Raw genomic sequence first — 25,563 nt, 5'->3', positions numbered from 1 at the left:
ACTTGTCCAAATGTCCTCAAGGCATTTTGTCAGTCTTTACAATTTGTAATGGAAATCGGGTGTGATCCCAAAAAAGTCCTCACAGGTATAGTAAAACAAGTGTATGTATGTGTGTGTGTGTGTGTGTGTGTGTGTGTGTGTTTTTGTCTTTATGTAACGATGGAGAAAGTTTGCTGGTCAGCCTACTTTCCTAAAGGAAAAGGAATTGGCTAAAGAGAGCCCTTCCTCTGTTTGGCAGAGAGAGAGGGATGCACGGAAATAGAGAGGGACCTCCCTGGGTAATTTGCAGAAAATGAAAAGGGAGGGAGAGAAGGAATTGGGTAGGGGGGCACTGACTGTGTCGTTGGTGGAGAATGAAAGAGGTAGAGAATAAGGGAGGTAGAAAGAGAATGAGAGGTAGAGAAAGATGTGCATACAGTGAGTTCCTGGCAGAGGCTTTAGAGATCTGGGCTTTTGTTGCCTGACATTCTCAGGTACCATGGTTACAGGTTAGCGGGGAACAAAGCCTAGGTTTTTCAATAGCGTAATACCTATAACAAAAGTTGGGCCTTTTTTCAGTGGAAAGTGAATTGGTCCTGTTGATTTAGTTGTCTAGTAATGGTACATCTGATTATAGGTTCCTAGATGACCTGAAGCTACCTAACCTGTAATCCCTGTGTGTAGCAGAGCTGTTTAGTGATGGACTGAACCATGCTCACTTGACAAGTAGGCTGGGTCACAACAGGTGGTGTGAAGAAGATATAAATTACTGATTGCTCTCTGTCTCTCTCTCTCTGTCTCTCTCTCTGTCTCTCTCTCTCGTTTAATAAGCACTCTGTCTCAGACACATTCATCAGCACTTTGAGTGTCTCTGTTTTACAGATTAACTTCTATTCACAGTTTGAGTAACATAGGAGCTCTCTCCCTCTCACTGATTGCTCAGCTTTTAACAGAAATAGATTTGCAATATTCCATCACCTTTTAGACTTTGGTGATTGTGGTGACAGGGTGAAACCGAGAGGAAGATATAGCTTTGACTTAGAGGCGCTATCTGTGGAGATTTGTTGAGCCTGTGGTGCTAGTCTGTGGTTCTAGTGTGGTTTGTTGGTCAGGAGATGCGTGAAGGTTTTTTGCTATGTTCCTGTATTCAGCTCTTAAACACTACCGTGATGACGAAGAGGACTTCCAGGTAGACAACTTTTTATACATTTTTCAGAGCTTCTGTGTTAGTGATCTTCCAGTTTTGAACTCCCCTGGTGTTATCATTTCAAATTATTTTTTTTTTACCTCTGTTCTGGTCCTTTTGTTCTTCTACCTCTTTCTAAAACATGTTTGTTACTGGTCAGTTATTCTTGTACTGTAGGATAAAACGGGACTACTACAGATGGCCACCTAAAACCTTGTCGTTACCAGTGTCGTGTAATCTCTGCTCTCTGCCAGTAAACCACTGTAACCCAGTACCTGTATGAATTAGGAGGAGGTTAAATATTTCTGCCTGTTTCTTTGTTCAGGCAAGGATTATTGGTGCTAATCGTCTGTGAGGCCCTGAGGTTTAGAACCAGGAACAAAAAGGTATTGGAATGATGAAACCATGGAAATTAATTCAAAAATTCTTCTGACATAAATCCCCAGCTTTCCTTGGGTGCTAGGCTGCTGGTCTCAGAAGAGGAGAGTTCAGTGCTGTAGTTATGTTTTCAATCTTCAAATCTACCCTGTTTTTAATGAAATGTTTCTTGAAAAATTACTACCTAGTCCATAGATTGTATAACTCTAACTTTGATGTCTTTGGTTTTTGTTTGACATGTATTTTAATGTGTTACTGTGGAATAATGCCCAGCCATTGACAGTGACCCTTCTACAATTGACTTCAGATTTAATATAATTATATTTAATGGATTCAACAATCATTTCTTACATTTTCTGACTGAATTTCCTGGGTTTTCCTTGATCAGACACCAGTAGATTTGATGAGATTATAATGCATAATTGTATTTGAGTTGCAGAGTAAGGAGAAGTTTTGTTCTTAGGCGATCAGACAGTTAGGAATTATCTGGACACTGACACAATTTTCATAATTTTGTCTCTATATGCCACCACAATGGATTTGAAATGAAACAACTGAGATGCAATTGAAGTGCAGACTTGGGGGTTGAACAAGAAATATCGTATGAAACGTTTAGGAATTGCAATCAGTTTCATACACAGTCCCCTAATTTCAGGGGCTCAAATGTAATTGAACAAATGTTCATTTTTAATACTTGATCAAGAATCCTTTGCAGGCAATTACTGCTTGAAGTCTGTAACGCATGGACATCACCAAACGCTGGGTTTCCTCCTTTGTGATGCTTTGCCAGACCTTTACTGCCGCTGTCTTCAGTTGTTTGTTCGTGGGTCTTTCTGCCTTATGATTTTGTCTTCAAGTGAAATTCATGTTTGATCGGGTTGAGATGAGGTGATTGACTCAGCCATTGCAGAATATTCTTATATACTACTTTGCCTTAAACTCCTGGCTGGATGTTGTGAATACTTTTTTTTTTTTGTTTTTAAACCATGGAAAGGGTCCTACAATCATCCAGGCCTGAATGTCTTCTGTGGACATTCAGGCCTTTTGTGTTGCAGAGCTCACATTTTTCAGAATGTGCCAAACTGTTGATTTGATCACTCCTAATGTTCCTAATGATCTCTCTGATGGATTTTCTTTTTTGCAGCCTAAAGATGTCCCGTTTCACTTTCTTTGAGAGCTCCTTTGACCACATTGCTGCGCACCCACAACAGCTTCCACTTACGAATGCCACACCAGGAATCAACTCCAGATCTTTTAGCTGCTTAATTGATGATGAAATAACAAATGATTAGCCAAGACCTTTCCATGAAACAGCTTTTGAGTCAATTGTCCAATTACTTTTTGTCCCTAGAAAAAGAGGAGGCTACATATTAAAGAGCTGTAATTCTTAAACCCGTCCTCCAATATGGATGTGAATACCCTCAAATTTAAGCTGAGGGACTGCACTTTAAGCGCAACTATAACTTTTTGGTAAACCACTAAAATAACAAAACATCAGTGTCCAATCATTTCTGGACCTGTTAATTGTGCATTGATCTACACAAACTTCCATCCTTCTGAGCTTCAGGATCAGGTTAGTACATTGCAGACTTAAACAGTCCAGTTATAATGATGGGAGAACTGTGCATGGAGCCACAGTGTAGTGTCATTATAGTTACATTGAGAGCTTTAAGTTTGGGTAAAATCCAAAGCAACATATTTTCCTACAGAGTAACTACCTCAGTTTCAATAATGGCGGTAGTTCCATCATGGTATGAGTATGTGTGACATTACCACAGCAAAGTATTCAAGATAAAAATGAATGGAATGCAGATGAGAGAACCCTTACAGGAAACTACTAATAGGTCCAATCTATACCTTGCTTACACATAATACAGTGAATATTTCAGATTGGCCTAGATTGATCTTACTTGAAATTTCGATCTTTGGCGATGACTGAATAATTTTGGAAAGAACACTTGATGAAATCTTCCAGGTGGTAATATGCCGAAGGGGTTTCTAAAATGCGTTGATTTAGGGGGAAGAATATTAACAATGTTCCTTAATGAAGACCTTTCTCTTGTTTAGTTTTTTCAGATTTTTAAAAATCATTTTCCCCCAAGATAATCCATCGACTGACATGTCTGCACAATTCATCGAAATTGCATTATTGCAATGTACAAAATGCCAACTTGTGATTTTCAGCTCCAAGAAAGTTTAATGATATAGGCTTCACGTGAGGCAACGTGCATGCATCATACGTCCGTAATTGTTTTTCACCTGCTTCAAGTTAACGAGTGGCACCAAGATATTGTCTCAAATACACAACAGAATAGTTATTAAAAGTTTTGGCTTCAATGTCGGTGCCTACAAACATATTTAATATGGGAGACAATATACCCTAAAGGTTAAGAAATGTTGCCTAAACAGCTATGGCAACGGCGCAAACGCCATTGTATTAAATGAGCAGTTCGATACAGGTTGCACCTTCAAATTGGTATTAAGTGTTAAATAGAAAACACTGAACTTTAACTGGATTCTTATTCAGTTTAGTAGCACACTATGTTGGCTATGAACTCTATTTTTAAGTGAGATTATCTATGCTGTTTAGACCCATGTTTGAAAATCGCAAATCATAACCGTGATTGCAATATTTGTCAAATAAATCACAATTCTATATTTTATCCAAATTGTGCTGCCCTAGTGTAGTATATCAAAAGCTGATTAAACAGCATGGTGGTTACACTGGCGGTCCTTTTTCTGGGGATAATAAGAGGTCACTTTACTGTAAAATGTTGTTTTGTTACATAAGTGTTACTGTACATATTTCTCAAGTCGAAGGGTTTTGCAATTGAAAAAGCATGGATGAATCCTGGTTAGGTCGTACCAGTCAGATGGCAGACTGTGTATGTCACTGTGTGGGCAAGAGCTTTGCTAGTGTTAACATTGTGAACAGTGTCCCATGGTGGCAATGGCGATATGGTATGCTACAGACAAACAGTTTAGCATTTTAGATTGGCAGTTTGAATGCACGGATATACCATGAGTTCCTTTGAAGCATTCTCACATGGGTATCGTAAAAAAAAATTGTAATAAAGAAAAATTGATAGTACAAAAATACCTTTGGAAAATATGCTATCACATGAGTGTTGGCAAGGATGCGAGACAGACGGGATTTGTCTACCAGGGATTTGTCTAGCTAGAATGTTAACCAGGACCAAGAGAACAGAGCACATCACTCCGGTTCTTAAATCTTTGCATTGGCTTCCAGTCAGTTACAGAATAGATTTCAAAGTGGTGCTTTTAGTTTATAAATCTCTAAATGGTTTAAGACCCAAATACATTTCAGATATGTTTGAAGAATATAAACCGAGCAGGGCTCTTAGATCCATGAACACTGGTCAGCTAGTAGAGCCCAGAGTCCAAACTAAACATGGAGAAGCTGCATTTAGCACTTATGCTGTACACAACTGGAATAAACTACCAGAAGATCTTAGACGTGCCCCAAACATATACATTTTTAAATCCTTGTTAAAAACACTTCTCTTCTCATGTGCCTATGACTGAGCACTTAAACTTAACCACACTTTTCAGCCTGATAGCTTCCTATATTTTTATCCCGTTTTAATCTTTTTCTTATTGTATTTTTTATTATTATGATGTATTCATCTGTTTTGATGTTTTCATTTGAGTTTTTGTTTTTGTTATTGTACTTTCATATATTTTTCTTTGTAAAGCACATTGAATTGCTTCAATGTATGAATTGTGCTATATAAATAAACTTGCTTGCTAGCCACCAGACAAATAATTTGGCTCTGGTATTTCTTTTTAAGAAAGTTTGGTATATTTAAATACAGTTGGTTTCTGTCTCCTCTACTCTTCACAGTCCCAGAAATCCTGGATAGAAAGCACTTTCACCAAGAGGGAATGTGTCCAGATACTTCCTGTGTCGAAAGACCCCCACAGGTATGTTGTGTGTGTGTGTGTGTGTGACTGACTGAATAAGGTCCAAATGTCCTCATAAGGATTGTAAAATGTGCCCTGATTATGACCTTTTTCCCAGTCCCCACAAGGAATAAGTCAATTTCTGACTTAAGGGTTAGGCTTAGGGAAAACCTCCAATTGGGGCCACTTTTCAGTTTAGGGGTTAGTTTAATTTTAGTCGTTGAGGTTAAGGTTATGATTAGGTTAAGGTTATGATTAGGTTAGGGGATAAGGATACTTGTGGGTTTCTGGGTTTCCAGTCCCCCTAAGTATTGAAAAAGGTGAGTGTGTGTGTGCGAGCGCCTGTGAGTGTGTGTGTGTGCATGCATGCATGCATGCATGTATGTGCGTGCCGGTTGGGTTGAGTCTACCTGCGTGATGGTGATACTGCACTGTAATTAAAGTGAGTGTGTCAGTAAGTGCTGTTCGGCCAGGTGAAACCTGCCCACTACTGTAGTAAGTATGGTTTGTTGTTATGCCAAGGGTATGCTGCAACAGTGAGTCAGCCAGTCAGTTCCCACCTGACCGTTGTTTATGTCTACTTACTGCAATTTAGGATTTAGGACAGAAACGCGGCCCAGTCTACCCACATTTGGAGACATTTCTAGCACATACAAAAACATCACCCGTGTAATGAGAACATGACCGGCTAGAGCAGCCGGGTGTTCTGGAGGTAGCTTACAGTAGAACCATTTTGGAGGAAGATTCGATGCAGGGGGTGGTTCATGCCCTTATGGTTCACACCTGAACCAAAAAAATAAGAAATCAAAATAAATAGCCTGCTACTTTGTTGAATGTCTCTGAATCTGATTGATCTGGGGGAAAACAACTATTGCCTTTACACAATTATAATAATTTAAATTTAAAGCTTTGTTTAAATCTCCAGTTAGGCAGCAGTAGACTACAATGGACAAACAATAATTGATAAAACGTTAACCGTTTTTTTGCCACTGCTTGGTGAAAGTAGCCTATGCCGCTGCTAAATCCCCAGTCGTTTACACGTCCACACCAGCATCACCGGAGTATCAATACCCTCGGAGCAACATGGAAACCCAATGGGTTGCAACAAATCCGTCTTATCGTTAACCTCAATGCTCCAAAGTCGTTGGCGACGTCAGGCACAGCTTAAAAGGACATTGGAAGGTATCATGCTCTTCTCAGCATGTACACGAACACTGAGCTCTGTATCAGTGTTGAAATTAACATGTTTCTTTTTGAACATATCCTGTTACAAGATTTCCTTGTTTCTCCATACTGCGATAATTGTGGGGGACATGTTAAAGCATACTGTTTTTTTAAAAAATTTTTTTTTTTTTTTTCATGCCAGGGATTTCTAAATGATTTATCAAAACAGTTCAGAATAGTAACTTTCAAACCAAAGTGAAACAGGTTTGTGAAACATCTTTTTCATATTGTAACCATAAACAAGCAGGCCTTAGCAGCAGTCTGACTGGGCTATAGAGATTACGGGATCTACCCACATGGGTGTCTGTATAGACACGGTATTTTGCCCTTTTTTTATTGTGTTGTCACCGCGTCGCAAGGATTTATATATTCTTCGTGGTTTAGTGTTGCGTCTTTTGCCAAATAAACCGAACACTGATCTTCAGTATCTGTTGACAGTAAATGTTTTGTGCTGTACCCAAAATCCTCCGAGCCCTCCCTGTATTATGTTCCGTGGATCAGGAGTATTGTAGCCCTAGTGACCAGGCAAGTATTTGGCTCCAAAAAGACTCATTGCTTAAATCGACCTGGAACTGTCAGGAGAGGTCAAACCTCCAATGCAGAGCCCCAATATCATTATGTAAGACTGTGAAAGTTTGTTCTAAAGGGCTACACTTTCACCTTGCCTGATTACCAAAAGTTTTGGTGGAGGAAGAGAATAGAAAGTATCCCGCTGTTTTTATTCGGCTTTGTGTTGCTGTATTTATTTCATATATGATACTTTTATTTAGTCCTATCCTATGAAAAGATTGTGGACACTAATAAGTGGCTGGTCAAGTAGCTCCAAGAGCATCTCTCTTTGTGCTGCACTGGTTCGAATCATCCTGCTTTTGTATGATGTTTGCCTGGCTGGCTCCGCTATGTTAGTCGGTGAATGGATGTGCTGCCAGGTATTCAACTCTGATTGAGTAGGTAAAGTTATGGAGATTGTACTTCTCTTAAGGAGACTGTGAGTGTTCCCTGGTTTGGGTTCTTTAGTGTGTGTGTGTGTGTGTGTGTGTGTGTGTGTGTGTGTGTGTGTGTGTGTGTGGTAAGGTCTATTGACTGGGTTTAGCCTATTTCTCATCAAAATATCTACACTCAATGTGGTTTTCTAGTATTCATACCCAGTGACATAATGTGGACAAAGAAAATGGTTTTCAAAACCAGAGATGTGTTCACAGCAACAGGTGTCCAGGGATGAACTTCTGTCAGTTTAGTAGTCAACATGGTGTAATGCTTGTGATTTCATCAGACCCTTTAAAGAGAAGTCTGTCTTACAGCTAACTAACATCAATAATAACATATTTCAGTCATTTGTAATTTTCTCATTGTGATTCCCATCATAAAACCAATGTCATTTTACAATAGTTTTGAGTGTCAGTGTTTAAAAATTTAATTTCATACAGAACAAAATGTACGTGTCATTTGTAATTCAGTGAAATTAGAGAATTTGTCAGGGGTTTGAACACTTACGAGGCAATGTATATTTATGATATGACTATCATTTTAGGTTCTGACATTTTCAGTTTGTTAGTGTTTTATGAAGGTCAAGGCTTGTATGAATGAGTGTGAAGGTCTCGTGCTGCTTAGTAGTATTTCCAGCTAACTTTTTGGAATGTGACATCGCAGTGCTGGGAATTCTACAGAGGTCCTGTCACCATTTTCTCACTATGAGCTCAACAGCCCTCTGTTGGCTCTGGTTATATTACTGCAACTGTGCTTGAAAGAACAATGTGAAATGAAAATATCCACGCCAGCAGCACAACACAGTCAAGTTTTAGCCTGCACTGTAGTGTGAAGGGTGAGTGGGCAGACCCCAGTCATTCAGTATACCACTGGCAGGCAGTCCAACAAACAAGTCAACTAAGTTGTCTTCAAAACATATTTTGTTGTGCAAATATTTTCCCCGTTCTAACATATTGTTGGTAGTATGATATGCTACTAAACCCTAATTTAAACACTGTACTCTAGAGAACATGAGGGGGTCCGGAGTGTTTTGTATTCTGTGGTGAGTTAACGGTCTTTCTTCGTTCTCTCTCAATGAAAGAGTGAGATTAATTAATGACGACAATCTTTCCTATTCTCAAACTTTTACTCAGTCATTTATCTACAGACCATAGTCAGTATTAAGTCTCTGAGTCGAAGTGCTGATCTAGTAGTGTACTCCCTCTGTAATGTGCTGCGAATCAAACCTTTGACCATTCAAACTGGTGTTAAACAAGGAGTTCACTGCCACAAACTGTTCTGCTCTTGCTGCAAGTCTTCTCACAGGACTGTTCATCTTCAGGAGTCCATGTACAATACATGGAAAACTCTTAAATCTTTCCACTTTTTGCAAAAACCGAAGTACGCTGATTGTGGAAAACTTCACCCACCTTGTCAACTTTTGCTATGAGTCACCATCAAAAGATGAAATGCAGCTACCAGGTAATCTTGTTGTTGCCATACAGAACGAAATGTCAGGTAGAAAAAACATAGTCAGGACATGCACAAGTGCTGTCTTAACATCAACGCTTCTTTCAGGCTGTATGATGTGAAACTTACAGAAAGGACATTCAAGAAGTGGTTTGCCAACAATATCACTTTTTGAGAAAGTCTGTGAATGAGCAGGATTACTTTTATTTTATACGTTTCAAATGAAAGGCTGGTAGCGAAATGCTGGAATAGTAAATGTAAGGTCTGTTTTGAAGGGGTTTTATAGACAGCTGACACGATCTGAAGTGCCTACAATGGACACTATGTATGTGTACTTTTCTAAAGATCTTCGTAGGATACCCTCCTTTTGCAACCATAGTAATGTCATCAAACTGTTTCTCAAAAAGAAAATAAGTTTTTGAGATCCAACCGGCCAAACGACGATTGAAAAGGATGCTGAAATGACAAACAACCTTGTTACCTCTACTGGTGGGACCTGTGACTTTTCTTATTCTTTTTCTTCTTGAGATTATTGGTGCATGAAGATCCCCACTGGTTTGAATGCTCAGGGTAAATATTACAGGCTTAAATTGTGTATTTGAGGGTCATATCATACCTGTTTTGTAACTTATTAACAGTCCTGCTTCACACTTACCAAGTTCTTTATGGCACACTTGAATTTTAAGTCAAAGTAAAGTAATCATCTACACCATTATGCCGAAATTAATGATCTATGTATTAATTTTATGCAGTCAGGGTAAAGGCAGTTATATATTACTACTCATAAAGCATTGAAAACATGCCTCACTGAAATTCAAAGAATACTCACAAGAACACAGATGGTTTAAGGGAATTACCTTTCAATCGTAAATCAGTTTGCCAGGTAACAATTGCTAAGCTCTTGACTGACGAATATCAATGTGTTGAATATCTCTAAATGTTTAAAGAATATTTTTTTAATAGAACATTGTTTGTGTGACTTTTCCTGAATGTATTTTTACATTGATACAGTAATTGAGTAGATAATGGTCACACAACTGAACTTATGTAGTAGTGCAGTGTTTCATAGATAAAACCTAAGAATAAGAGTTTTAAAACATGTTCAAAGGTTTGTGACATATATAATTATTCTACTGGCGGAAATACTTTCCTGTCCACGGTGAAAGTTGGCTATCGAGGAAGAGAAAACAATACTCTAGTTGCCTGGAGTATACATTTACATCTCCTCGACCACTCATCAATTTCAGAGTCACAAGGGTAGTGGATGGACTTGTGACCAAAAGGCCTGTGACATTCTTTTCTATTGGTTGTACATGAAGTGTGAGCGGTGATTGGTCTGTAGAATGTCATTTATTGGTGACTTTTCTAAAATGTTTGCGTTTAAAAATAATGTTACAACGCCATGAACCCAACCCTGAGGAATGCTGGCCTGTCACCAGGAAGTGATGTCAGACTGACCTTACCTTTCTCTTTCTCCTCTGGAGTCAAAACAAAAGCCACTAGTTTGTGTCAAAGGGGTAGTTTAACCAAATTATCAAATTACCAAATTACATCTTGGTTTCTTTATCCTGTAACCAATGATTTTGAATAAAATCCATGCTTTGGTTTCATTTCCTCGGCACCAAAGTCTTAGCTTTTATGGCACCAATCCCATCCCTGTCCTGCTATGGGTGCTTATTTATCATATGAGAAAATGAATATGGTTTCACATTGACTGCCCTGCTTTTATACATGGACCTTTTGTGTGCGCTATCATCCAGTATAACCTATTGTATCGGGGGAAGAGAGCTGTAAATGAGTCACAAAAGAGTTAGGATTTGAGCAGTACGATTTACCTTTAAGGATTTAACCCTGTGGGGATTTTCATGCACCACTGAACTCAGTTAGAAAAAGCTAAGTCACGGGCTCTGCCTGTGGGGAAATGCAGCAGGTACCAGGAATACTATATATGCAGATAACTTTCAAACCGTAGTTTGGCCCTTTTGGCTTCTCCAACACTGGTGTGGCCAAGGCACATGCTCTTGCACAGCATAGCTTAACGCACATTTGAAATGCTGTGGATTAGGAGCCTGGTCTATCATTATTATTGGCACCTTTGACGAGGGGTAAATTCTGTAATGCGAGAACATTATAATACTATTACAACAGCCAATTGCCTTGGTAAAATGTGGTAGATGATCTTTTAATAGTGTGTAGCTATTTAGCTTGAAATGGTTCTGTGATGCGTTTAAGACCGACCTGCTTGCACCAGTGGAAAAATATAATAAAAATGTTTGACAGAATGATGAACTTTACCATGTACCAGAACATTTTCACTCTACCTTTTGAAGCTGGATAAGAGAACGCCAGGAGTGTGCAAAGCTGTCATTAAGGCAAAAGGGAGGCTACTTTGAAGTGTCTTATATATTAATGTTTTTTGATTGGTTTAATACTTTTTTTGGTTACTACATGATTCCATGGATTGTTTTATAGTCATGTTTTCTTTTAACTAGTACTGTAGGTTTGAGATTTGTACATCAAAGTTTTTTTATAATTACTTGAAGTTGTCTAGTGGACCCAATAGGCTGTAACTGGGTTGTGGATGTTGGGGGGGGCAGCTGGCTCGAAGGAAAGGGGACCATGAGTCATAGGATGTGGCAAGGGAGGAGAGCAGGGTCTAGTAATCTGCATCAGGAGATCAGAGATCGGACGGAGGAGGAAGGAAGTAGATGAAGGTGATGTTGGGTATAAGCGTATAGGGTTTGAGGGGAGCAGGAAGGAAGATTCTGTCTGGGAGGGGCTTAGTGGAGCTAAGTGGATAGGGTTGGAGGAGAGCGGGGAAGAATATTCCATCTGGGAGGGGCTTAGTGGATAGTGTTGGAGGGGAGCGGGAAGGAAGATTCCGTCTGGGAGGGGCTTAGTGGATAGGGTTGGAGGGGAGCGGGAAGGAAGATTCCGTCTGGGAGGGGCTTAGTGGATAGTGTTGGAGGGGAGCGGGAAGGAAGATTCCGTCTGGGAGGGGCTTAGTGGATAGTTTTGGAGGGGAGCGGGAAGGAAGATTCCGTCTGGCAGGGGCTTAGTGGATAGTGTTGGAGGGGAGCGGGAAGGAAGATTCCGTCTGGGAGGGGCTTAGTGGAGCTAAGTGGATAGGGTTGGAGGAGAGCGGGGAAGAATATTCCATCTGGGAGGGGCTTAGTGGATAGTGTTGGAGGGGAGCGGGAAGGAAGAGTCCGTCTGGGAGGGGCTTAGTGGAGCTAAGTGGATAGGGTTGGAGGAGAGAGGGGAAGAAGATTCCATCTGGGAGGTGCTTAGTGGATAGGGTTGGAGGGGAGCGGGAAGGAAGATTCCGTCTGGGAGGGGCTTAGTGGATAGGGTTGGAGGGGAGCGGGAAGGAAGATTCCGTCTGGGAGGGGCTTAGTGGATAGGGTTGGAGGGGAGCGGGAAGGAAGATTCCGTCTGGGAGGGGCTTAGTGGATAGTGTTGGAGGAGAGAGAGAAAGAAGATTCCGTCTGGGAAGGGCTTAGTGGATAGTGTTGGAGGAGGGTGAATGAGACAAAGGCAAAGTGGTGATCAGAGACCCGTGGGGGTGTTGCAGTGAAACTAATACGAGTCACCAGAGCATGTTGAGACAAGGCGACCCTGTTCTACATCCACCCCGAGCTGAACACATTTGCGCTGCCCCTTTTTGTCCCCCAGACAAATATATAAGCTTGTTTTACCCGGACGTTTGTAAATACAGTGTAGCCCAAAAACTTTCTCAGGAGCCCGTTTTACTGTCTTTTGACGAAAAGTGTAAGTCATGCATCATTCTGTAAGCTCTGGTATTTACACAAATTACGCTGATTGGCCCGATAGTGGCGTTTTATAACTAGCAAAGAAAATACAAATGCATCCCTTTTAGCTGAGGTCATGAACTTCATCCGACAGAACAAATGAGCGTCAGAGACATAAGGTTGATTAGATTGACTTGCATCTGTGTCATTTTTAGTCCTGAAGCCGACTCTCATCCAGAGAAACTAGTGTGTAAGTTCATTTGTCATACTTTTTTGTGCTGGTTTCCTATCGTGACCAAATGGAAAACTCTATTTACAATCCCCATGCTCTACTTAGAGTCCCACCGTTTTTTTTTCCTTTCCATTTGCAGCAATGACCTGATTTATATCAACAATTGTGTAATAAATATCTTACATATTACAGTATGCTCTAGTAAAATCACAAGGTCAATTATCAAACATAAAACATAAAGAGAACCGAAACAACACTATCATTCAATCACCAGTCATAAAATCATAAAACATTATTTTATAGTGTCAGAACAGTTAGTGCAACTTTAGTTTCTCTGCAGCACGAAAGTGGCAAAAACAAAGCCAGCTTTCCTAGTTTTGTGGAGACCAATGAGGCTGCTTGCGTCAATCAACCTTGAAACTATTTTTGACTTGTGTGGTGACTTTTTATGCTAATAAAGCTGTTGGAGTTGTTAACTTGAGCAATAAAAGTTTAAAGAAAAGTTTAAAAAAATACCAATGTATCAATATTCAGAGAGAGACATCCTTGATTCTGATGCAGTGATACAGCATACTGACGTTCTCTCTGATGTGCTGTAATAGACTGCATCCAGTCTGGACAGCTGTTGCCTGAGTTCAATACCACCAGTCTGGACAGCTGTTGACTGAATTGTTTTCCTCCATCCGTCCATCCATTAATTTATATTTGTACACACACACAGTATATAAAATAAACCTGTTTGTTGATTTTTGTTTCAGATGCCTTCCAGGATGTCAGATTTGCCAGCAGTTGGTGAGGTAAGTATTTTGTCCGACTCAGGGATCTCACCAATTCAATTCAACTGCTTATAAAATGGTATTCACACTTTTTTTTTTTAAATGACTTTAAAATACTCAGTAACGGAGACTAGTCTTTGTGGCACTTAAAACTAAAAGAAACCTTAACCGTTACATTGGTAGTAAGTAATTTTGCTGAAACTGTCCTCCAGAAAGTAAGCCTATATATTTTCTTAGATTCCCTACGGGAATCAAACCCGCAACCCTGGCATTGCAAGCACTGTGCTCTCCCCAAGGGAGTTACATGGGATGTACTCCATTGTATAAAGTACTCCACAATACTCCACTACTCTTGACAGGAAACAATTAGCTTCCAGGCTTTGTGCTTCAGGAGGAAGACATTATGCCTTCTGAGAGGACTGTAAGAGGGAGTATGGGAGAGGAGGACCTAGATTAAGGATTAATGTTTTGGGTATGATATGTTTTGGGTATGATATGTTTTAAAAAAGTTAAACTGTGTTAAACTGTGTGGAATAATATTCTGCTCTGTTTGAACTCCTAGATGCTGCTGTGGTCGGCTTGTACGGCAGCATGCTGGTTTTACTGCCAGTCTGGCCATGAAGTACTCCGACGTGACCCTGGGTGGGGCGGCAGGGGGTGGGGGTCAGTCAGAGATGGAGGAGTGGACCGTGGACAAACACACACAGGAGAGTCCTACAGACGCTTACGGCATCGTTAACTTCCAGGGGGGGTCACACTCTTACAGAGCCAAGGTAGGGGGGAGTGGAGCATACAGTCTGGGGTAAACACTTGTACACACTCAACTCACTCATACCCACTGTCTTACTGGATGTCAATTTAACAGCTGCTTCTCAACCCAACAATCCAAAGCAGAGTGTCAGACACACTATCTCTGGCCGTGACCGCATATTTAGTTAGTTAGTAAGCTTAATTTGTCTGGCAAGTCAGGCCCAGATCAGGATTTGTATTGGACGAATGTGGCGCCGGACAATGTGACAGGGAAGATTTTAAATGTAACTTATTTGAAATATTTACCTGTCCCATATACATTCGGGCGTGAAACCCATTACAGTGTCCACCCACGTTGCTCAGAATGACAGTAATTCACCTTAACTACTCTACTTCTTATTTTAACCTTGTTTGGCATAGAATTCTGGAAAACATTCCCCCGACCTGAGCAGTCAAGCTCATCTAGATTTTGTCTATACCTGGAGTCTGAATCCCTCCATACATCCTTAGACTTTCTAAAGACGTCCTTCATTGATGTTTGTTGATGAGTGTTAATCCTCTCGTCCCTCCAGTATGTGCGTCTGTCCCATGACAGCCGGCCAGAGAGTATTCTGCGGCTCATGCTGAAGGAGTGGCAGATGGAGCTTCCTAAGATCCTCATCTCAGTCCACGGAGGCATCCAGAACTTTGACCTACACCCTCGCATCAAACAGGTGGTGGGAAAGGGCCTGATCAAAGCTGCGGTCACCACTGGGGCGTGGATATTGACGGGAGGGGTGAACACAGGTCAGAGACACATACACAAATACAGTATTAATACAGTATTTGTGGACCAACAATTGATTATCATAGAAAATATAATTTTACCATAACCAGAAACACCTAATTATAACCCTTAGCCTAAAATAGCCTCTTTTTTTAATTTTTATGAAGAACTGGCTAAATTAGCCCATTTTAGCAAATTGTCCATAGTTTACTGGCCTTGTGAGGACTTTTTGTACACACATGCTCGCACACATACTCACACTGTTACCGTTCTTTTTTTTGTCTGGTGTATAATACACAAGGGTTTCTTTCTCATTACTTCTGGTACTTAAAGGTAATGTTTAATGCATTGCCTTCCACGTCTGTTTGCATTAAGTTTTTGGTTATTAAGTTAGCGCATCCATACGTTCATTATGTACGAAGGACATGTGACTGTTGTTATTAATAACTGTGTTTAACAGGTTTAAGTCTTGATGGTTGTGTAAAAACTCTTAACCTAATGTATAAACGTTATTAAGTTGAGATTTTATAAAGATATAACTGATTTAGGGGATATGTAACTACTCAAGAACTGCGTTATGATTCCTAGCCCTGAAAATACTCTATATCCCTGGATAAAGTATGTAATCTAATACATTAATATGGCGCCATATTCACGGCCTATGTCATGGACGTAGTCCGGGAACGGTTTCTCCCTCGTCACAACATGGTAGGCGGTCGTAATTCGTTTTTCATTTTGGCTATGCATCACCTCAGTCATTCGGAGCAGGCAGTTGTTCATTGGTGTTGTCCCAGGGTTGTCAGCAGCCAGTTTGGCCGCAATACACTCAAAATGCTGCAGGGATTTAAGAGCATGTTTTCGGTAGTTGTTCGTGCCATTGGAAAATGACCCTGGGCCAGCGGGCCATAAGTAGGACCTAACCCTGTCTACCAACGTTAGGTCTTACTGGCCCTGGACTAGCGTTCCATTATTAATGTGGAATCCTGGACTCCTGGTTTTAAGATCTCTAAATCAGTTCAAATTATGTCCATATTTGTTTTGATCTCATTTAAACATGCTTTCACACCCCCAATTATTCTACAGATTTTTAGCTAGCGCTGGCTAAAGTTTCTCATGGCCATTTAAAGAAAACGAAACCATGTATTATATTTTCCTTTTACCCATACAGTAGATTGTTAGATATCAGGATCTAACCTGAAGTTGTATAGTAGTGAAATTGTCTTTCAATGTAGTAACTTTCCTGTTAGAGTAACAAACTCTTCTGCTAAATGTAAATAAGAGTACTTAATTACTTCAGCTAACTATGTAACATTCCAAAATCAATGTTTCTATGTGCTATGATGGACCAACCACCACCTACTGCCAACAACAACACAACTTTACTCTGCATATGTTTATGAATCTCTGGCATTAGACAGACTGGGGTTTACTTTGACTGGTCCTTATAGTGATAATCAGCCTCTGCAAACAGTCCAGACAACTCGACTTGGAATCCATTGCCTGGTATTGATTGGACCTGTTTGACCCCTGACCTCCAGGTGTGGCCAAGCATGTGGGTGATGCGCTGAAGGAGCACTGTTCTAGATCCCCGAAGAAGATCTGTACCATCGGAATCGCTCCCTGGGGCGTTATCGAGAACCGCAACGACCTCATCGGGAGAGATGTGAGGAACACGTGCATACATCATATCACTTAACAATCTGCCGTCCAGTCAGATTGAGGTGTCTGTCTGTCTGTCTGTCTGTCTGTGTGTGCGTGTGTGTGTGGCTTTCTTTTTACCCCTGTGTCTCAGCTGAACGTTCTCACTGTGTGTTCTAGGTAGTAGCCCCTTACCAGACATTGCTAAATCCCCTGTCCAAGTTGAACGTGTTGAACAACCTCCACTCCCACTTCCTGCTGGTGGATGATGGGACGGTGGGGAAGTATGGAGCCGAAGTCGATCTACGCCGTGACCTGGAAAAACACATCAACCTGCAGAGAATACACGCACGTGAGGCACACACACACACACACACACACACACACACCATCAGTGTGAGTGTAGAACAGCCCTTGGGTTATTCATGATAGTGAATAACCAGCTAACACATTTATGTAATACAACTGCAATAATGTTTATGTAGCTATTTCTTTGGAATGTTCAGCGGTTTCAGTGTTCAGATTCGATGTTGCACAAATTTTGTCCTGAAAGGCATGTTTGTACCGTATCTCCATTGACTCGGCATGGACAATTTTCCCATTCCAATAAATTTGCCCCATACCTTTGACAATATTTAAAATGTTTATTTCAAGATGTAGCAAAGTAGTTAAGTAGTAACTGACACGCACAAAGACAATGACCATATGTATGAATCAGATGTCTTGTAGCCCTTCATGCAAATAAAAATATGGAAATATAAATTAGGATAAAGTGAACTGCTTGTGCATCAAAAGGGCTATGCACCCTTCAGGCAAGTTTAAGAAACTACCTGTGGTGGCAAATTCAAAAGGCATGTTCTGAACTTAACCGACCTTGACCCACTTTCAACAACACACAACACCTAAAATGTTGTGTTCCCCAAACATTGAAAAAACATTTTTAACCCAGTGGGATAATTAAGCAATATGGTACAGGTGGGAATGGTTGATGGCCAATATACCACTGTTATAGGCTGTTCTTAGGTGCGGCCCCAACGCTCCATACTACAAACCCTTGAGGTTTCTTTTGTACTGGTTACAAGCCATGGTAAGCAGTGCCCACTTTGCCAAAGCCAAGATGGCGAGATATTGAACTTGTCCATGCCCAGCGTTCCTCACCAGGATACTGTTGTAGGGAACCAGATGGGATCCAGATGATCTAATATACAACACGCGGCTGTAGAAACAGTAGTAGGATATGAGGTTTCTTTTGTAGCTTGCAAGCTGGAGGTCACATGTAGGCAAATTTATGAGAGAGATTCTGTCTCTTGATGTAATGTGTAGCTCTGATCGAATTGAGTGCCCTATCAAATGAAAACATCCGCCTTTCCTCTGCTGGTTTCCATTCAAATTAGTTAAAATGACTAAAATCTTACATTTTAATTGGTCAAGAATTAAACTAGCCCAATATACCCAGTGCAATTGCTTGTTTCAGAAATGTTTCATGGATAGAAATTCATGAAATTGTGTTAAGGGGTTGACCCTAGTCTTCACTACTCTAGTTTTGCATGGATTAGGGGCGGGCTGAATTTTTCTTTGTTGCCTAGGGCAGCAGAACATCCAGGACTGGGCCTGCATGATTTTTATTTTTTCTTCTCAGAGAAGCTGTCCTTCTCGTCCAAACACGTTCCTTCTAATTTGGAATGGTGAAGATTGCATTCCTAAATTCCAACATTGCTGCAGAGGTTGGGGAGACAGGTTTAGACAACCCCCCCCCCCCACACACACACACACACACACACACACACACACACACACACACACGCACTCTTACTAATCAAAAGGCTAGGCTAGAAGAATGGCTAAATAATTTCCTGAAAGCTTTGATATTGTAGATAATGTTTTAGGAATTGTTAGGCGGAGACAAAAAGTGTGCGGTGATGATAATAAGGTATGTCATTTTGTGGATATTCTATAACTTCTCATAAATAAATTGTCTGCTAATCCGCATCCAGGATCCTGGATACCTTTTTTATACAGTAATTCATGTTATTCCCAGGCGTCATTTTCAGTGGCTGTGTTGAGTGTTGAGTACTTGACTCCTCCAGGAAATCTGTTGTATTACAGTAGGTCTTTCCCCACACAGTATTTAACCATTAGGGTCAGTTCAAATCAGTCTGTATCAGTCACTGTCTGCTAATCTAGTAGCTGTATCCCTCCTGCCCTCTTTGACCTCTCTATACAGGCTTGTAAGTGCCAGTGTGTGACAGGCAGATTACCACAGGCAGACTATTATCACTCTAACTTAGTACCCTATTATTATATCATGAGCAAACACCCATATGTACAGCCAGAGTAGAAAGCCACTGTTATTAGGGTGCGGAAGTCAGATGACCAGTTGAGACACACCCTCTTAAAACGGAGATGTAAGACGTGACCTCATGTCTCTCCCTCAAGATTAACCCCTTTACTGTGTTACTCCTTTCATCATAAACAAAGACCCGTGTCTAGATGTTTTATTAAAAAATGTATTTCGCTTTTATTTAACCAGGTAAGCCGAGGAATGGCGAATTTTAATTTACCACGACGATCGAACCAAAGGCATAACAATTGCAAGATAAAACTGTCAGTTACACATTAACAGAAACAATCAAGTAACAATTAGGCACGATGGAGTCAGCAGGAGGTCAATAAGTTGCACCGATTGAGTGCAAACAAGGTCAGCTGTGACAGTGGAGACTCATCCGATGTTCCCTTTAAACAGTAGAATATTTAGTTTAGACTTTCTCTGTTTTCTGTTTCACCCTGTATTCATTTCCCTCCCTTTCTGTCTCCCCCTCTCCCAGGTATTGGTCAAGGTGTTCCGGTTGTGGCGTTGATATTGGAGGGGGGTCCCAACGTGATTCTGACTGTGTTGGAGTACCTTCAGGAGAGTCCCCCTGTCCCTGTAGTTGTCTGTGAGGGGACTGGCCGCGCTGCTGACATACTGGCCTATGTCCACAAACAGACAGAGGAGGGGGGGTGAGAGACACACACACACACACACACACACATTCCCTTGACTGATTGCACAAACCGTTACTGTGTTCTCATGGCTTGTTATTGGTGTTTAAGTTTTAGTGGAGACCTGCTCTTAGAGGAATGATCATTATTTCATGTGACTTTATTTAACTCTTCAGGGGTCTTCCTGATGGACTGGAGATGGACATCATCACTACAATCAAAAAGATGTTCAACTTCAGCCACAGTGATGCCAGCCACCTCTTCCAGACCCTCATGGACTGTATGAAGAGCAAAGAACTGGTAAAGAGACAGTCACCAAATAAATCCTACAATACTGCACTTTGATGTCCTCAGTCCAGATTTTGATTATAATCATTAAAGATAGAAGTTTGGCATTTATCATAAATTCCATAATGAATAACATTCTTTTTTTCATCCCTGTTTCTTGTAATGAACACATCATCTGTCATTTTCCCTATCTCTCTCTCTCTCTCTCTCTCTCTCTCTCTCTCTCCCTCCCCCTTTACCATTGAAATGACAGATCACTGTGTTTCACATTGGCTCTGACGATCACCAGGACATTGATGTGGCCATATTGAGGGCATTACTCAAAGGTGTGTGCGTGTGAAGCGTAACTCCATCTGTGTCCTACTGTTTGACTGACAGCAGATCTGTGCTCTCTGTCTGACCCCTGTCTGATGGGGAAAGGGCGAGGGCAACTGAAACGATTACAATAACGAAAGAAAGCGAAAGGCGAGACTGCTGGTTGTTTAGCCAAATTGACATTTTAATGTTTTCATTTTGAAACAGATACGAGATATGTTTTGAGAGGTTATTGCTCGGTCTCTTCCCTCACGGTCTAAATGTCTCTCTCTCTCCCCTCTTCCTATCTGTCTTTCTCACTGGGCTTCTCTCCGGGTTTCTGAGAGGATTGTTGCTAGGCACTCGTTGTGCTCCAGTTTCACAACACACAATGCTGTCCTTGACTTTTCTCCGTTCACTCTCACCCCCGCTTTCTAAGATCGAGCTAAAAGAATAGGTATTCACCTGTTCAGCAATTCTACTGTCCCCCGGTGTTTAGTGTTGCCAGGCCCCCTCGGTCAATCCACCCGCTATGTAGATCCTCTCTGATCCAGTCCATGATGGATCCCCAGCCTGCAGCCAGTCATCTGCCAAACTAGCCTTAATCATCTAGTAACACTGTGGCTTCTGTGTAATACATATTGAAGAAATTCAGTAATGCAGCGCAATGTTCCTGCATTAGAGAAAGACTGCAGCAATGGTCAATCAGAAATATACAGATTGAATAGAGGCCTAAACTACACATGGGCACCAAAATAAATATAGCAGGTAACATGTAAGGTTTTATGTCCTTACAAACCTTGAGGAACATATAGGACGTTGTTCTCCAATGGGTGCTCTGTACTTCATTCTCAGTCTAGGTCTAGAATTCTAAGTTTAGGTAGTTGTTGCTCTGACTGAATTGGTTGATATGGACAATATTGGATGCCATGTTGAGATGTGGTCCTGTTTAAACCGTATGTTTTTGGTAGTGTTTGAGATTTCCGTGGATCTGTATTTTGGATTTTGTGCTATGACTTCCTTACCCTGTTCTGTGTTTGTCTTGTTGCTTGGTCTGCAGAAAACATTATTTTGGCTTCGCTTAGCAATTCATACGACTGCACATCTAGTGTTTTTGTGCCTGTGTTTGTTTGTTTATTTATTTATTTGTACGTGTTTGTTTTTGCTTACTTACATTTACACACATCTCCAGGCACCAATGCGTCTGCGTTTGACCAGCTGGTTCTGACTCTCGCCTGGGATCGGGTGGACATTGCCAAGAATCATGTGTTCGTCTACGGACAGCAGTTACTGGTACGTCTTTCTGTCGGTCTGTCTGTGGTCGTCTACGGACAGCAGTTACTGGTACGTCTTTCTGTCGGTCTGTCTGTGGTCGTCTACGGACAGCAGTTACTGGTACGTCTTTCTGTCGGTCTGTCTGTGGTCGTCTATGGACAGCAGTTACTGGTACGTCTTTCTGTCGGTCTGTCTGCGGTCGTCTATGGACAGCAGTTACTGGTACGTCTTTCTGTCGGTCTGTCTGTGGTCGTCTACGGACAGCAGTTACTGGTACGTCTTTCTGTCGGTCTGTCTGTGGTCGTCTACGGACAGCAGTTACTGGTACGTCTTTCTGTCGGTCTGTCTGTGGTCGTCTACGGACAGCAGTTACTGGTACGTCTTTCTGTCGGTCTGTCTGTGGTCGTCTACGGACAGCAGTTACTGGTACGTCTTTCTGTCGGTCTGTCTGTGGTCGTCTACGGACAGCAGTTACTGGTACGTCTTTCTGTCGGTCTGTCTGTGGTCGTCTACGGACAGCAGTTACTGGTACGTCTTTCTGTCGGTCTGTCTGTGGTCGTCTACGGACAGCAGTTACTGGTATGTCTTTCTGTTGGTCTGTCTGTGTTCGTCGACAGACAGTAGCTACAGGTACATCTGTCTGCTGACATCTAGAACAAATCTGCAGCTCTTCAGTACCATCCTCAGTTATAGGCTTTTTCTTTGTAATGGGATTTTACAATGATTTTGATTAGAATGTTCTTCAGTTATTCTAGCAAAATTCAAGTCTGTGACATTAGTTAATATGCGCTTTGGTTATAACAGATTTGCTAGTTTGCTCTCTGCTCTCACTGTAGAATTCAAAACAACTGTACTTTGTATGCAGATTGTGCATTACTATTTAACCTGTAAAGCTTACAGAAATGTATTTCACTAATGAATGTGTACACTTTTTGTTAGTATAATCACAGAATGTGTGAACGTACATTGAATCAGCTTCCATCTGTGTTTATTAAATGAGTGCTGTTCTCCATCTCTGAAAGTTTCCAGAGCAGTGTGTTCTCAAAACAAGTGCAGCAAAACAACCACAGCAGTTACTGTGTGTGAAGTAGACAATCTAACTTTAGTGCAGACATCTGGACCCATAGACCCTGTTCATTTAATTCAAAATAACCCCTAAGAAAGTCACTCCGTCAGTGGTCCTTCAGCAACAGGAGGCTGAAGCCGGGTCTTGTAGACTGACCGGGACCCTAACTCAACTGGTCTGGTATATTCCCGTCACTAATGACTAACTCAAAGAAAATTAGATCCTTGCTTATTGTGTGTCTGTGTGTCTGTGTGTCTGTGTGTCTGTGTGTGTGTGTGTGTGTGTGTGTGTAGGTGGGTTCGTTGGAACAGGCCATGCTGGATGCCTTAGTGATGGACCGTGTGGATTTTGTGAAGCTACTGATAGAGAATGGAGTCAGCATGCACAGGTTCCTTACCATCACACGGCTGGAGGAGCTGTACAACATGGTAACACACTAATACACTCATTGCCTGAGCACCCATACATTAACACACACAAGGGTTTCACAGACAAGGGCTCTTGTTGGTAGCGTTCATTCTAATTACGTGTATGTCCTCTGGAATCTAACATTCAGAGATCTGTTTGTCCATGGTCCTCCTGATCTTTGTGTGTGTGTTTCGGGGCTCTAGAAACAATCACCAGCCAATCCAACACTCTTCCACCTCGTAAGGGACGTCAAACAGGTGCAGTTCTGACTTCCTGAATCAAATTGAACTAGAGTAATTGATGATATTGTTGAATATATTAGTGTTATTAGTAAATAACTGTCATTCTGATCGTTTCCAGGGTAACCTCCCCCCTAACTACAAGATCACACTGATTGACATTGGCCTGGTGATAGAGTACTTGATGGGTGGGACTTACAGGTGCAACTACACCAGGAAACGCTTTAGGATCATCTACAACAATCTCCACGGCAACAGCAGGGTAAGGGTGAAAGGGTACAACGTGTTAAGACAATTCCTCAAACTCTGCTCATTTTGAGCTTGCAAATTCACTAATCGACGACAGCGTCGATAGTTGGTGTCAGTCAACATTTCTTTCTCTTCTAGTGTACTCACTCTACCCTCCCCCACTCTCTCCTCAGAGGTCTGGTCGCCACTCTGCAGGGCCTGGATCCCACCTAAGGAAGAGTCAGGAGTCTTTCAGTATCCAGGCTGACAAGAAGGAGAAGACCAGGCACAACCACTTCATCAAGACTGCACAGCCATACAAACCCAAAGTACGTTCACACACACACACACACACACACACACACACACACACTCTCACACTGAGCCTGCTGAATAACTCCCCCTCTCCCACACCTTTCTCTCTTAGTTGGAGTCGGCAACAGACCAGTCCAAGAAAAAAGCCAGGGAGGAGATAGTCGACATTGATGACCCAGAGACTCGCAGGTTTCCCTACCCGTTCAACGAGCTGCTGGTGTGGGCCGTCCTGATGAATAGGCAGAAGATGTCGCTGTTCTTCTGGCAGCATGGCGAGGAGAGCATGGCCAAGGCACTGGTGGCCTGTAAGCTCTGTCGTTCCATGGGCTACGAGGCCAAGAAGAGTGACGTGGTTGACGACACCTCGGAGGAACTCAAAGACTACTCAAAGTAAGACACACTACAAAGCAGTAGGAAATAATGTTGCACTGTAAATGATGTTTGTTTTTTTCAATTAGTATAATATGCCTGTTGTAATCACAGTGATGTTATGTAGATAATTATAAATAAGATAATCCCTGTAATTATTTCATAGTGAATTTGGCACCCTCGCAGTGGACCTCCTAGAACAGTCGTTCAGACAGGATGAAACCATGGCAATGAAGCTGCTGACCTATGAACTGAAGAACTGGAGTAACAGCACCTGTCTGAAGCTGGCTGTGTCGTCACGGTTACGGCCCTTCGTGGCTCACACCTGCACCCAGCTACTGCTTTCAGACATGTGGATGGGAAGACTCAACATGAGGAAGAACTCCTGGTACAAGGTGACACTTTCCTGTGATGTAGTACATTAAAAAAAAACAAAAAAAAACGATTGTTGATTTTTTTTTTTTTTGGACAACGCTAATAATCGTAATTCCAGGCTGGGATGGAGTTGAATATTGTCTTGTCTTGAAAAATGACTCCATGGGCCTTCAAGAACAACTCCAGATAAATGTTACTTCACCCCAATATGAATCTAGGACTAACTATCCCTTTAATGTAGCCATTTCTTGTTACCAGTTTCATACATGCAAGACTGGGAGGAATCTTTGCCCTCTGTTTTTTACAGTACTGTTTTAACTATTTTATGTTCGAGGGCTTTCTTGCACAGATGACATGCTTCAAGTCCCTCTAACATTAAGGATTCAGCTCTGGGCTTTAATTTAGCTATTCCATAAACCTTAGTTTCTTAAACCTTAGTTTCATCAATTAGTTTTTAAGAGCAGGCATGTCTTCCTTTCTGACTTTCTATATAGGCCGTGTTTTTGCAGTGTCTGACAGTTGACTCATGCGCTTTGACATTGGCAAAATGGGCTTATAGATGTTTCCCTGGGGTTCATAGAGACTTATATGAGCGTCTTTTGTTCAGCTCACGACCAGTTTTTGTTGGGACAAGATGTCCTATGTAAGTTTCCTTGGGGTTTGAGATTTTCTCAATTTGTAAA

The 25,563-nt window shown here is 41.4% G+C and overlaps 1 protein-coding gene across 3 annotated transcripts in view; it reads left to right on the top strand.

Moving 5' to 3' along the window:
* LOC105022650 (transient receptor potential cation channel subfamily M member 7) overlaps nucleotides 1–25,563 on the top strand; it is a 49,762-nt gene that overhangs the window by 2,761 nt on the left and 21,438 nt on the right. For all 3 annotated transcript variants that reach the window (XM_029124499.2, XM_029124500.2, XM_029124498.2), the window contains exons 2-17: nucleotides 5,409–5,488; nucleotides 13,870–13,908; nucleotides 14,450–14,660; nucleotides 15,210–15,423; nucleotides 16,942–17,066; nucleotides 17,222–17,393; nucleotides 19,867–20,041; nucleotides 20,200–20,323; nucleotides 20,565–20,637; nucleotides 21,798–21,898; nucleotides 23,240–23,374; nucleotides 23,558–23,611; nucleotides 23,715–23,855; nucleotides 24,016–24,150; nucleotides 24,249–24,526; nucleotides 24,672–24,900. In XM_029124499.2, coding sequence (XP_028980332.1) covers nucleotides 5,409–5,488; nucleotides 13,870–13,908; nucleotides 14,450–14,660; nucleotides 15,210–15,423; nucleotides 16,942–17,066; nucleotides 17,222–17,393; nucleotides 19,867–20,041; nucleotides 20,200–20,323; nucleotides 20,565–20,637; nucleotides 21,798–21,898; nucleotides 23,240–23,374; nucleotides 23,558–23,611; nucleotides 23,715–23,855; nucleotides 24,016–24,150; nucleotides 24,249–24,526; nucleotides 24,672–24,900 — 2,286 coding nt within the window. The remainder of the gene's footprint in view (nucleotides 1–5,408; nucleotides 5,489–13,869; nucleotides 13,909–14,449; nucleotides 14,661–15,209; nucleotides 15,424–16,941; nucleotides 17,067–17,221; nucleotides 17,394–19,866; nucleotides 20,042–20,199; nucleotides 20,324–20,564; nucleotides 20,638–21,797; nucleotides 21,899–23,239; nucleotides 23,375–23,557; nucleotides 23,612–23,714; nucleotides 23,856–24,015; nucleotides 24,151–24,248; nucleotides 24,527–24,671; nucleotides 24,901–25,563) is intronic.

The sequence above is a fragment of the Esox lucius genome, chromosome 2, assembly GCF_011004845.1.
Source record: "Esox lucius isolate fEsoLuc1 chromosome 2, fEsoLuc1.pri, whole genome shotgun sequence".
In the NCBI taxonomy this organism is placed as follows: Eukaryota; Metazoa; Chordata; class Actinopteri; order Esociformes; family Esocidae; genus Esox; species Esox lucius.
This window is presented reverse-complemented; position numbering and strand designations above follow the sequence as displayed.